The sequence below is a fragment of the Dicentrarchus labrax genome, unplaced genomic scaffold (assembly GCF_905237075.1).
Source record: "Dicentrarchus labrax unplaced genomic scaffold, dlabrax2021, whole genome shotgun sequence".
Lineage (NCBI taxonomy): Eukaryota > Metazoa > Chordata > Actinopteri > Moronidae > Dicentrarchus > Dicentrarchus labrax.
In genome coordinates, this window is record NW_026136716.1 from 13297699 (window position 1) to 13311892 (window position 14194).

Below are 14194 nucleotides of genomic sequence, written 5' to 3' on the forward strand. Positions count from 1 at the left end.
TGTGTTTTCCTTCTTTTAAACTGAACTTTTCAGATCTGAGGGCTTGTAAGGACATGCAGGTGTAGAGTTATGATAATATCAGTTGGTGTTGCGCGCACACACACACACACACACACACACACACACACACACACACACACACACACACACACACACACACACACAGGTACACACACGTACCAGTACGAATGCTGAATCGTAAAGTTCACTGACTCTGATTAATACCAGCAGTGTTCTCGTGTGTGTGTGTGTGTGTGTGTGTGTGTGTGTGTGTGTGTGTGTGTGTGTGTGTGTGTGTGTGTGTGTGTGTGTGTGTGTGTGTGTGGGTTGTGTGTGTGTGTGTGTGTGTGTGTGTGTGTGTGTGTGAGTGATTACAAAGCAGTGAGAAGGGGTCAGATCACTAAATCCCCCAGAGACAAACACACACACAGACAGTTTGCTTTATAGACTGGCTTGCTTTGAACTGATTAGTATTCTGTCCTCCCATCTCTGGTAATGCCAGAGTGGCTTTCTGTTTTACCTCCACACACAGTGGCACAGTCTCTAGAGTTGTTTCATGCTTTTTGTTCTCCTCTACCTGGCCTAAATGTGGAGAGTGAGGATAGTTTTCTCTGATAGACAGAGTCACTAACCTAATTTTACCTGCTAACCAAGAGCATCACTATTACTATTATCACTGTACCTTCCTTACAGGCATTTGTTGGGACACATAACTGAGCCAGAGGTATCACTACTGGGGATTTGTGGTTGCAGACTGTTTTGCCCTGATCTGACTGTTCAGGGAGGAGCACTGTTCAGTGATCACAGATGTGAACATGCCATGTCGGGGAAACTATTTTCTGGATTTTATTAATTTGCGGTTGCTGATGCAGGATGTAGCTTTTGGGTGACACTGCATGAATTAAAATTCAGGAGATAGACTTCCAAAGGTGAAACCAGACTGAAAATCAGCCACTACTGTACATAAGCCTTAAGTGTGGAAACTCATGAAGAGATCATATAAATTGTGTGTTTAAACCTTGCTGTGTTTGCTGGAAACAGGTCAGATATATGACATCATTATCCAAATAATAGCATCTTCATGGCTTCAGATCCCAACTTTTTCAACCGTAACACATGGTCTTTATCATCAGTTGTCATGGAGATGGATCTGTTGATGTACGATCTCGGATGGACACCCCAACTCAAGATCAACTTAGTAGTGTTTTCTGGATCTTTCAACCCTGTCACACAGTCTTCATCAGCAGACAGAAGAACTTGAGTGAATTTTCCAGGATGCTTGTAAAAGTGTATAACAAGGAAAATGTTAATCATAGTATCTGGATATCAAACACTTTTGCATACAGAGTGAATTACAAATATCAACTACTTGGAATCACAGAGCTCTGATTGGCTGCTGATGGTCATAAAAAGCTCCTCTGTGGGAAGCTTTTTGAGCATCCACTTTCCTGGACACTCGGCTCTAAACACACAGACTGTGAACACACTGTCGTGGTTAAAGGTTGAAGTGGTGGCGTTTGAAAGTGGACGATGGCGATTTATCATTATCTTATTTGGTCTGGACCGTTGTCGGCCCCGGTGAGGCTGAACAACGTAGTGACAGATGGGGAGCACAGCTGGTATTTAATCTGTGACTCAGGTAACACACACACACACACCCAGACTGTCACACACTGATATCAGGACACTCATCAGGATATCACATACTCATATAAAGATAACAATGTACACAACACAGGCGGGTTGACATTAAATCTTAAAGCCACCACATTTGCATTGTGGGTTTTGTATCTCTCTGCAGTGTGGAGTACATACTGCAGCACTTACTCACTTTGTTGCCTCCCCAGGCCTGCCAGCTGACGTACAGCACAAGATCTCCACGTGCATATAGAAGATAGTACGTGTTCGTTGCTATTTTCAACCTGCTCCACTGCCTTTTTTTAAACTTTCTGTCTTTTGGGAGCAGCCGAAAAGAAAGTGGTGACTTTGGAAAATGCTCTGCTAAAGCACCGCAGCACTGTTCTAAATACTGAGACTAAACTAAAGCATCTCTAACAACCTCTACACCCCTGCATTTATATTTTCACACGTTTTAGCCAAAATATTTCCCACACAATCTCAAGTGAAGCAGTCAACAGGCAGACTACACACACACACTATATGTCTGTGTTTAACAACTGGTGATTTTGAGAGGGGGGGGGCAGGATTTCTCTTATCTCCGTAGCTCAGTGGCAGCAGAGAGATAACACGCACACACACTCATGCACTGTGTGTGCAGGTGTTCAGTCATGTTTGCACATGCGAGCCTGATATATGACGCTGAATTTAGATGTGAAAGTGTGTGACGGGTATGTGCGTCCGTCCGTCAGCGGTATCGCAGCGAGCAGGTTGTCGTGTGTAGCTTTTGATGAGACTTATTTTCAGCGCTGCCTGTTGCAGCGGGAGATAAAATACTTTGGGATTGGTCATCAGTGGAACAACAGCTCAGCCTTTAAAGCTGCAGACAAACAATAGTTATTTGTGTGTGCGTTGAAGAGATTCCTCTTTCCTGCTTGCAGTGTCCTGTAAATGTTATCTTTACTTGTCAGGCATCATACAGCATTAACTACAGTGTTACTGCAGAGACTGAATACCATTTTGATAGTTTAGTTGCTTTCTAAAGTCCGAAATTCAGACAGAAAGCTTAACGGTGTGTTAGTGAGTAGACACTAAGTCAAATTTGAAAATACATCTATTTCTCTCCATTTTACTCAATTTTATAATGACAGCCCCAAATCACAAATTGACCTTAAAGGGGTTTGCATGTACAGCTAACTGCAACCTCTGTCCTTAGATACTCAATTCAAAGTCCTAAAAAGGAGGAGGGATGCAATAGATGGTATGTGCACAGTAGAGTAGACAGTAGGGCTGCAACCAACAATCATTTTCATTATCAATTAACCTGGCAGTACTTTTCTCGATTAATCGATTAGTCAGAAAATGTTTATCACTGTTCCCTAAAGATATTCAGCTACTGTCATGAAAGACTAAAGAAAACCAGAAAATATTCACATTTGCCAAGCTGAAATCAGAGAATTTAACCAAAATAGTTGCCGATAAGCTTTTAAAACACTCTAGACTCTTGTAAGACCTAAGCTTGATCGGGCACAGTGTGGGAGTTGCCTCCAAACCTCCTTTCATTTTAAATGTCAGTATAGCCATCCCATAATACAGGTGATGTCATTACAGGTGATGTATTCATGTTGATTGGACAAGCAGCGAGCACAGGAATTACTGTTCATCTGTATTAATAGGTAGTTTTTATGACATACACAATCAAATAATGTTTGTTCAGTAAATTAACTCACTAAATCACTGTATTAAAACATATTATGGAGAGCAGGAGGGGATAAGTAACCTGGCACAGTATGTCATCACACAGAGTTACAGTATAAACAGTATATGAATGGCTATGCTGCGTTGCACAATTTTGATCCTGGAATCTGATGAAGATACAGAGATTATGCCACTTTTTTTTACCGTTTAGTTGTTGTTTACATGTTTTAGTTTGATACCAAGTTACAGTTTGCTGTGACTGAGCCTTTTTTTCCTGAATTTTCTTTAATTTAATTGAGTGTGTTTTAGTTGAGTGACCCATGTTGCTTGGTCTGTGATTGTTGACAATTCTTGAAACAGACAAAACACACCATGGTATGTATAAGAAAAAACCCAATATGAGTTAATACAAAACTGATCAAATATCCTTTTCAGATTGTTATGACTCAGAGCTCAGGAGCTTATAACAACAATCTTTATTTACAGTATACAGTATAGTTTTAAACAAAGTTATACAGTGCTGCACAACACACAGCTCTCTGTGGACTTGACTGCAAAGGATTGTAATGGCGTGTTGTTAATGTGTGTCTAAGTCATGACAATCTGTTGGTAAGGTCTAACTCATGCGCTGCCGTGATGATGGATTTTTATGGATGTATCTGTGTTTGCCTGGCTGTGGTAAAGAATTTCCTCCATGAGCACAAACATAGAAGTATGCCTAATCAAATGGAAATGGGACATTTACAGGATGTCTTCAAAGGCTGTGCTTCTTTGATCAGAACGGTAATACTGTAAGGGACGACATCGGCGACATTAGATATCTGCTTCTTTTCTCCTCTGGATGTCACACACACACACACACACACACACACACACACACACACACACACACACACACACACACACTTTCATGCTCTTCCAAAGCTCCACATCAAATATTATTCTCATCTTCTCTCATCACTGACTCTTTCCCTCCTCTGTGTCTCTGGTGGGCCGAGTGGGGTTGGGTAGAGTGAGGGTTGTTTCGGGAAGTGCGTTGCCTCTGTGTGGGCGGGTCAAGCTCTTCCTGTTTACAATACGGTGCTCTGTTCCTGAAGACAGCGGGGCTTCAGTTTGTGGCTCTTCAGTGCTGTGTTCAGGTCCAGTGGGAATAATATGTGTGATCTTTAAAGCACCAACATGTTGACCCGTTTAAGTAAATATTTCAGTCATTAAGATGTGAATGTTGAAGTTTGTAATCGGAGTGACATGCTTCAGTCTGAGTACAGTTTTTTTATTTATTTTTTTATTGTGTTTAAAAGCATTAATATCTGTTTCCTGAGAGTAAGAATCCCATTTCATCCATTATTTTTCACCCTTGTCCTTCTATAGTTTAAGGGTTTTACATGGAGTGTAGTCCACAGTATGGGGGATTTCTGTGAAGCCAACATTTGGTTACTTGCAGCCATAAAGCTCTAAAGCTAAATGTCACTTTTACACGAACCTTTAGGTATATCTCGTAAATACAGAGAGAGGAATGAAACAACAATACTAAAAGCCAGTATCCGTGACATTGAATGTCTGAATTTATGGGGGATACCAGATGCATTTTCAATATTTGATGCAGTTTCACAGATTTCATTTGCTGTTTTTGACAAAGTAAACTCAGCTGTTGTCAGTTCAAAAGTTATAATGCATTTTTAAATAACATACACAGTGTTAGTTTCACTTCTTTAAAGCACACATGACTGCTCTATGCACCTGTGTGCACATTCAAGCTCTAACACTTCCCCTTTAATGTAACCCTGAATCTAAATCCTAATCCTCATCTTTCTGCCTCATAAAGAAAGACATAGAGAAACACACACACACACATCATAGTTGACTAGAAGAATAGGAGAAGTGAGGCTTGTCTGTCATCTAAATATATTCTGTGGACCAGTGACTACAGAGGTAACATTATGTGTCATTGTTAGTGTATGGCTGCTCTCATACATGTTTGATGTTGAAGGGATGTTTTTCCCTCTGTGTGTGTGTGTGTGTGTGTGTGTGTCTGTGTGTGTGTGTGTGTGTGTGTGATCCCTGAAAGGCTCCCTGTGCTTTCTACGCTGCTTTAACGAAAGTGGATGTGGGTGCTGAGTGAGACAGACAGAAACAAAGCCTGTGAGCTCTCTCCATCCCTCTCTCCTGACCACAAATGTTTCCCTTCCAACTATAAATACACCCCTGAAACCTGCCGCGTCCTGTAACATGAAACGCCGCTAAAAGTGATTATCAAGGTCCAGAATAGCCCAAAGTCTCCACTTACATCCAAAGGCTAAAGGCCCGGGCAATTTTATTTTATAAGCCCAGCTTTTATTTTGTGAAGATGCTATTTTATTTGATTAAACACGGACAGGCTTTCATGTAAAAAGCTTGAATCCGGATGAAAGCTAAACATAATCGATAGGAGAGAGGTTGTCTGCTTCGAGGCAATCCAGGTTGTGGTGAGAGATGGTGAGCAAAGAGGTGAGAAAACCAATAAAGCTGCATTAAGGACAAAATGGAGGAGATGACAGTAAGAGAGGAGGCCCACTGGTTCTCAGTCGGCACCATCTGTCTCTATTCACTCTACCTGATCAACACAGGTACACAGTCATAGGAATTCCTTTTAGGGCTGCAGAAACAATTATTTCATTATAAAAAGTCAGAAGATGGTGAAAAATGTTGATCAGTGTTTCCCAAAGCCCAAGCTCTCCATGTCAGATGGGACTAAAGAAACCAGAAAATATTCCCATTAGAGATGTTTTCTTCTTTAAAAATGACAAAACGATTAATTTCATTGTTGATCTTTACTCGTCCAAACTTGGAAATGTTTTGATCCTAGTAGGTCTACCTACTAGATGTATGTACTGCAGGCACAAAACTGGTCAATAGTTATAGAATACGTTTTTGCTTTGTCTTCTGTTTGACTTTGTTATTCATTCATACTGACTTTAGAGATTATCAGATTTTCCTATTAGTGACATTTTCACAACATTACAGCTGAAACCAACAATTATTTTCAGTTATATTTTACTCTATAAAACATGGGGGGGGAAGAAAATTCCCAAAGTTACTATGTGATGCTGAACATTCAAAGATGACGTCTTCAAATGCAAAATGTAAGATTCTTTTACACAGCCCAATACACGACCCAAATAAATTTGAGGATATTAAGAGACTATAGCAGTACTTTCAAAATAAAATATTGAATGTCATATCAATTTACTGTACACCAACTACAGTGCCTGTGCGTTGTCCTGTGTATGTAATAGCTCATTTTCATATGCCGACAACAAACAGGAAGTGTGTAAGAGATGTGTTAGGTGAAGCAGACGGAGCAGGCAGGTGGGAGAGCGGAGGAGGAACACTAACACTGTGTGGGCGACAGAGTTGGCAAGCTGTCCATGGTATCTAGTTTTCATCTCCTCCTTCACTGTAAATCAGATATCTGTCAGCTAGTGTGGTCCAGCATCAATACTGTCTTTCAGAAAGTTAAAGAAGGGGGCGATGAAGACGGGGAAGTAGGGATGATATATTGTATGTGCATCTTGAAGATTTTTATTTTTATGTAAATTCTTCCTAGCTTTTAGTTTTCCTTTCATTTCCATCCCTTGCGAGTTGGAGGTCACAGGATATAAATAGCTGTCCATCCTAAACACGGTAATCTTAGAGCAGTGAGTTAACCGGTTACTGTGTGTGTGTGTGTGTGTGTGAGAGAGAGAGAGAGAGAGAGAGAGAGAGAGAGAGTATAGAAAGTGGGACATACAGCCTCTTGACACTCTATCTCATTCACAAGCCACAGATTACTGTCACCTCTTGTTAGCCTGTGTAGATGTGTCTGTGTGTTTGTAGACAGACTATTTAGCAATGAGTTAAACCACTAACTCCAGGTTTATTTGTTGTGATTGACAGCTGCCTTTGGACTTGTATAGAAAATGTTTCATGACTAAAAAACGAAGAAAGATAGACAAGAGAAAGAGTGAGAGAGGATTAGGTGTGTTTAGAGTCCTGCCTCTCATCCTGGTTACTGCAGTTCAAATTGGCCGGTGCTTAAAGATGGCTACGGCCTGCTACGACATTGAAGCCCTCTGGACAGGGTTCCATCTGTTGTTTGAAGCTGTTGAGGACCATTTAAAACATTACAACCACTGTTTGTATGCACATTTTAAATTTGCACTGGGACGGTGCATTCTTCTGGGGTTTGGACGTGAGAGAGTGAAAATCCCATGTCACCCTCTAGTTGGGACTCAGTGATTCAATTCTATGATATGTCAGAGTTACTGGTGTTTATGTGACAGTTATTGGACTAATTGATTTGATCAACAGAAAATTAAGGTACTTTAAGGTAAATACCTTTAGTCAACATTTTCTGGTTCCCAAATGTGATGATTTGCAGCTTTTCTTTGTCTTATAGCATAGTGAACTGAATATTTTTGGGTTTGAACTGTCTTATAGTAGAGTTTTACAATGAATTTGAAGACACCACCTTGGACTTTGGGAAATTGTACAATTCACAATTTTGTTTACATTTTATAGGGTAAGGGTTAAAACAAACAAAACAGATACAGAAATAACCATCAGAAAACAGTCATTAGTCTTAATAAAGCTGTGGGAACTGCTGTTTTTATAGGATTTGTGGACTGCATGGAGATAGTACTTGAATAGTGTGTGTTTCCTAAATCCAGCTGGTCATAAAGTGTGTGTGTGTAGGTGTGTATAGGTGTGTCTTTCCAACACAAGTCCAGTCTTGCCTGAAATACTTAAAAGATCTTACTTGCATGTTTTAGGTTTAACTGGAGTATTGGAATACCACACAAATAGCTGTATAATATGCACTATGTTGGGATTAGTAGTTATAAAAAAATGTAATTCTTTGGATCCTCTATATTGTGGAGTTACTTAAACAGCAGCAGGAAACGGAAAAATGCAAAAAGGAGCAGAAGATGAGTCTCTCATTGGTATCGTCAACACTGCGTCCTTGTTGAACATCAGGCTATTAAAAGGCAAAAAACCAGCAAACTGAAATGCGTCTACTCGCTGCAGGGCATCAAAGTTTATAGCTCTGCGACATGGCAACTAAATTGCTGAAGGCTTTCGTAAAAATGTCTTGACCCCCCCTGTCAGGACTTGCACACACAAAGCCTTTTGAGTTTGATCCCCACGGCAGAAAGTTTGTCTTTAGAGGTCAGTTTGTATTTCATAATAAGCATAAATGTTTAATTTTGTACATGTTTTACATGTTGTGTTTAGCGTCATATATTTTTTTAAAATGTATTTAATTTCACATATCAGAGGCACCATTAGTGAGAAGCACTGACATCCACCAATGACCTCTACACTACATGTAATAACTTGTATCACTGGTCATATGTTGTCCTATACTGCTTTTTGGAGCAAAACATTTATTTACCAGAGTTTTCAGAATTTGTGTTTCTCCTTTAGGGCTTTGGAGTTTCTGGCATACAGTGAAAGAATAAGTAAAAAATGGCCAATATGCTCGTTGTCTTCAATAAAGTCATTAAATTTGATATGAATTTGTGTGACGTCTCTCACAATTTCAGGTTTTCATTGTGATGATAAGATTTTAATGAGAGGAAAAACAAGTATGTGAAAAGAGCAAAAGCCTTCAGGTGTCTTATCAGTCGTCATGTGTGTGTGGGAGTGTGTGTTTGTGTGCGCGCATGTGTGTGTATCCTGCATTCCAGTCTAAGTCACATGCAGGTCTGTGTATCCGTGGTAACAAAAGCTCTCATTCACTGAGGAGAAATTACTCATTCAGTCTCTGCAAACGTCTGCGAATCTGTTTCTGTGTGTCACGCAGTATTCTGTTCTTAGTGTGTAGGAGTGTTTTGATAGTGTGTGTGTGTGTGTGTGTGTGTGTGTGTGTGTGTGTGTGTGTGTGTGTGTGTGTGTGTGTGTGTGTGTGTGTGTGTGTGTGTTTGAGTGACAGTGTGGGATCATTATAACGTTATTTACCTCCCATGAAAACCTTTTTTCATTTTGGAGTCCAATAAAAATGACAAATTATGTTTGATTGTCCACATGTTGGATGTTTTATTTAAAATAAAAAATTCTCCAGCACACACTCAAATGTGTTTTTGTTTTTCCCTGCAGTGTGTTGGTGAGGAGAACTGGGTCGACAGCAGGACCATTTACATTGGACACAAGGAGCCTCCTCCAGGAACTGAGGCCTTTATACAACAAAGATTCCCTGACAACAGAATAGTCTCCTCCAAGGTCAGTGAAAACACCCACACACTTTATTCAGATCTTACTGAAGCAGCTTTGATAATGGAACACAAATACATGAGTTGAAAGAAGAGATTTTACTATAGCACTATTCAAGCTTCTCTTTTGTTGTTGGAGTGTTATTCTCGATAGCAGGACACAGTGTTGAAAAGAATCAGAGCTGCGTGTGTGTGTTTATATGGGCCATTTGAAACTTATAATGATTTTCAAGAAGCCACATATTGTCTCCATGTCACCCTGAGCCATGTGTTTGAAGTTTTTGATTTGACATGAATAGCTACTGAGAACAGTGTGGCCCGTTTTAAACACTGACACTCAGTGTATTGTTTGACTGAATGTACTGTCTCATGTTTCCAGTATACATTTTGGAACTTCATCCCAAAGAATATGTTTGAGCAGTTCAGGAGAGTCGCCAACTTCTACTTTCTCATCATATTTCTGGTTCAGGTAAACGTTTTTTCCTGTTTACTTTTACATGATTTGCAGACTTTGTGAATGTCTTTCTACTGCTTTTGTTTGCTTCTGTGCTGATGTTAAACGCTTTACGTTTCTGAATAATACATCATTACAATTTGGACGTTTGACTTCTGGTCGATATTGTCAATAATATAGTTCTCCCACAATGATCATCAGATACCTTACATGTAGATGTTACTGTTGGAGTTTATGTATTTACTTTGAGTAACCTATCATACAAGAGTCAAGTAGCCTCCCTGCAGAGGTCAGATGACCCCTCTAATGCTGTCTGTCGTTTTGATACATTATTCTGCTGTAAATCCATCCATCCGTCATTTAATTCTCTTTCTGTGTGTGTGGCAGTTGATCATCGACACTCCCACCAGTCCCATCACCAGCGGACTGCCGCTTTTCTTTGTCATCACAGTCACCGCCATTAAACAGGTGAGACCCACAGGTTTTCACAACCGGTTTAATTTCACTTCACTTTGCTTTATTGGCACTGACGTTAAACACTACACCACTCGCAAAACCCCCCCCCACACACACACACACACACACACACACACACACACACACACACACACACACACACACACACACACACACACACACACACTTCATCATATCTCTGTCTCTCTTTCTCTCTGTCAGGGTTATGAGGACTGGCTGAGACACAAAGCAGACAACTCTGTCAACCAGTGTCCTGTCCATGTGGTGCAGCACGGGAAAGTGGTCCGCAAACAAAGTCGCAAGCTCAGGGTATGTGTGTGTGTGCTTGTGTGTGTGTGTGTGTGTGTGTGTGTGTGTGTGTGTGTGTGTGTGTGTGTGTGTGCGTGTGCTTGTGTGTCACCAGATAAATCACTCTCACCCCGTGTAACATGAACAGATCTGTGGTGCATTTGTTTTATTGGCTCATGCCAAGGGATTTTCCTGGTACTAAGCTGTGTGTGAGTGTGAGTGTGTGCAATTTAGCTTTAGGCTGTTACATTAATGTATGTTATGTAATGCAATCAGAGTTAAATTGCAGCTGAAATGTCAGATGCAGTAAATCTTTTAAAAGATCAACAGTCCTGTTAAAGAGCAAATGTCTGCGACTGCTGGCTGATCTTGAGAGGGTTACAGGTGGGGAAGCAGAAGGTTAGCTTGTTAGGCAAACTGCATTAGTAGAAACTGAATTAGCAATACTAACTGGATAAGTGAAATGCCATCCTTAAAGACTCTACATCTAGGAGTTAGTTTTTCATTCAGATTATATCAGAAAGCCAGTACATTTCAATCGCCTTTCAACAACAATCATAATGTGAACCTATATTTCTCCTCCACCCTGAATGTATCCAGTCTTGTCCCTCATCCAGTCATTTTGTGATCTCAACTAAAGAAATGCTACTCCAATTAAAGGAAAATTAAAAAAACAGGAGTAAGCATGCACATCCAAGCCAAATGAGGGCAGGTGCTAAGCCAAAAGTGAGTGTTTCTATATGTCCTAAATAGGGTGTAGTATTAACAGACAGGGACCGATATACAAAAGCAAAATTTGGATAACTAGACAAATCGGACCTTATCTGTCTGCCTCAGGTTGGAGACGTTGTCTTGGTGAAGGAAGATGAGACTTTTCCCTGCGATCTCATCCTTCTGTCCACGTCTCGAGATGATGGGACCTGCTACGTTACTACAGCCAGTCTGGACGGAGAGAGCAGCCACAAGGTGTGTACAGTATGTGTGTGTTCATGTACAAGACAGACAGTTTTATCTGTTTAAGTTAAGTTGCGAATTTTTTATTGCAAAGGCGGTATTGCCCTAAAATGTCACAGTATATTGTATTTAAGCCAAAATTTTCAAACATGTAATCATCATCACCACACCACCTTTCCTACCTGTTCTTCCTATTGTCTCCTTGAATCCTCCTCCCTCACCTGCTTACCCATCCATTCTCTCCTTCCTCTCTGTTTTTCTTCCCTCCATCCCTCCCAGACTTACTATGCAGTTCAGGACACAAAAGCTCACAGCACAGAGGAGGAGGTTGACTCCATCCACGCTACTATAGAATGTGAACAGCCACAGCCGGACCTGTACAAGTCAGTGCAACACACGTACCGTACACACACACACACACACACACACACACACACACACACACACACACACACACACACTCACTCACTCACTTTTCTCTCTTCTCTCTTCTTCTTCTTCTCTCTCTCTCTCTCTCTCTCTCTCTCTCTCTCTCTCTCTCTCTCTCTCTCACACACACACACCTGAAAAACACCCGTCTTTTCAAATAAAGGTCTGAACCTTGTCTCCTCTCACTTGTTTCCTGTTACTGCCGTTACAGATTCGTGGGCCGTATCAACATCTACATGGACAACGAGGCGGTGGCTAGGTAAACCAAACATATCTCAGGAATACGATAATTTTTACAAAATAATACTGTAAACTCCACATCAGTCCAACAAAGGGCTTTCATTATATTTAGTCATAGTCTTCTCAGCCTGAGCCAGTTTAACTGAGAAATGTTGGAAAGGTCATTCAACAACAAGGGATGAGTCAGTAAAATAGGAATGTAATTTTGGTTGTTTAGTACAATCACTGCTCAAAAACAATCCAAAATGTGTCTTTAATTTTTTGGTGTTGTTACGTTTGTCCCTGAACTTCAGTAGGGGCTTAGTTTTTAAATAAGGACTTTATTTTAGGTGATGTCAGTGTTCTAAGATAGAAGAATATAGCAATTATATCTTGACAATAAGAGTGGTGAAACGGTCTAAAAATGAGCTGTTGTGTGTTTGCAGACCGTTGGGATCGGAGAACCTGCTGCTCCGAGGAGCCACACTCAAGAACACAGAGTTCATCTATGGTAAAATCACCTGAAACACAATAATATGCTAGAAAAAAAACTATTTTTAAACTATTCATTTCTGATTAATGATTAATCACATGGTCACATGGTCACATGGTAACAACTGTTCATATATATGGTGTATAAGGTTGCATGTGTCTCCATGATGACTGAGCAAACTCTGAAGACCAAGAGATGTGATCGAAAGCTCTGGAAAAAGCTTATAAATTGATTTATGTTTTGTCAACCTACTGGTCAAAAATATTCAAAATGTATCTCTGCCTCCCTTCAGCGGTTGCCATCTACACTGGCATGGAAACCAAGATGGCCCTCAACTACCAGTCCAAGTCTCAGAAACGGTCTGCAGTGGAAAAGTAAGCTGTCTCTCTCTCTGTTAGCATGGACATCCCTACGTATGCTTTACAGTCTTTGGCAGCATCCATTCTCAGCCAACGCTGGCTTAGATAATCATTCATATTTTTACCCATGTATCTATGTGTTTCTTCATTATTCACTGACTGAGAGTCCTTGTGTCTCTGGCTCACTGCACTGACTGGATCGATTTCTTTCCATCTGGCGTTGACATGCGTCTTGAATCCAGATGGCCTGTAGATATGACTGACTGTAGGTGGATTACATTTACACTTGGTAACAGTGCGTGCCTGCTTAACTTGTTGGAAATGTATTTGTCTTCCTTTTGCCAAAACAAATTTGGCTTAGAGTAAATGCCTCGTCTCAGCTGTTCCCTTTGTGCAAGTATCTAATCTACTCTCTTTTTTGCATTACTGTAGTCAAATGTTTGTCAGGCAGCCTCCAGAGTTAGTTTGGATGATTGCACCTTCCTTGCATCGTGGGTTAATTTGCACCTTTATGCATTTTTACTCTCTCAATCCAAAATCATATAGGTGTTCTGCAGCTTTTAGGCCACAAACAGGGATATGGGATGCTAGAAATTAAGTTAAATGAATTTATGCTGCATTGTCCTTCCAAAATATGTACTTGTGAGCTGCATTAAGCTGATGACTTCTGAAATTATTGTGTGTTTAGCTTTATTTACTAAAACTGTAGCAATTAGGGTTTGCAGTAGCTCTGAATGGCAGCGACAGAATTAGGGATGTTCCTTACGGCTTATTTCCCACTCAAAGTTTGTATGTATCGGTGCAGACCTGGCACATCATACAACTCTGAGAAGTATCAATAACAAAGATTTGTTCATTTAGTTTTCACAAGCACTAGTGAGAATTTGTGCTATTGTTAGAGGGAAAGTTGATATGGAATAGTATGGAATTTTTTAAATTAAACAATATATGTTCACACATGAATCAGTTTTATTCA

General features: G+C 40.3%; 1 protein-coding gene across 6 annotated transcripts in view; it reads left to right on the forward strand.

Moving 5' to 3' along the window:
* Window positions 1–14194, forward strand: part of atp11a (ATPase phospholipid transporting 11A) — a 52118-nt gene that overhangs the window by 17090 nt on the left and 20834 nt on the right. For all 6 annotated transcript variants that reach the window (XM_051427683.1, XM_051427685.1, XM_051427687.1 and 3 more), the window contains exons 2-10: window positions 9433–9555; window positions 9925–10014; window positions 10387–10467; window positions 10678–10785; window positions 11602–11730; window positions 11998–12101; window positions 12359–12406; window positions 12813–12877; window positions 13152–13233. In XM_051427683.1, coding sequence (XP_051283643.1) covers window positions 9433–9555; window positions 9925–10014; window positions 10387–10467; window positions 10678–10785; window positions 11602–11730; window positions 11998–12101; window positions 12359–12406; window positions 12813–12877; window positions 13152–13233 — 830 coding nt within the window. The remainder of the gene's footprint in view (window positions 1–9432; window positions 9556–9924; window positions 10015–10386; window positions 10468–10677; window positions 10786–11601; window positions 11731–11997; window positions 12102–12358; window positions 12407–12812; window positions 12878–13151; window positions 13234–14194) is intronic.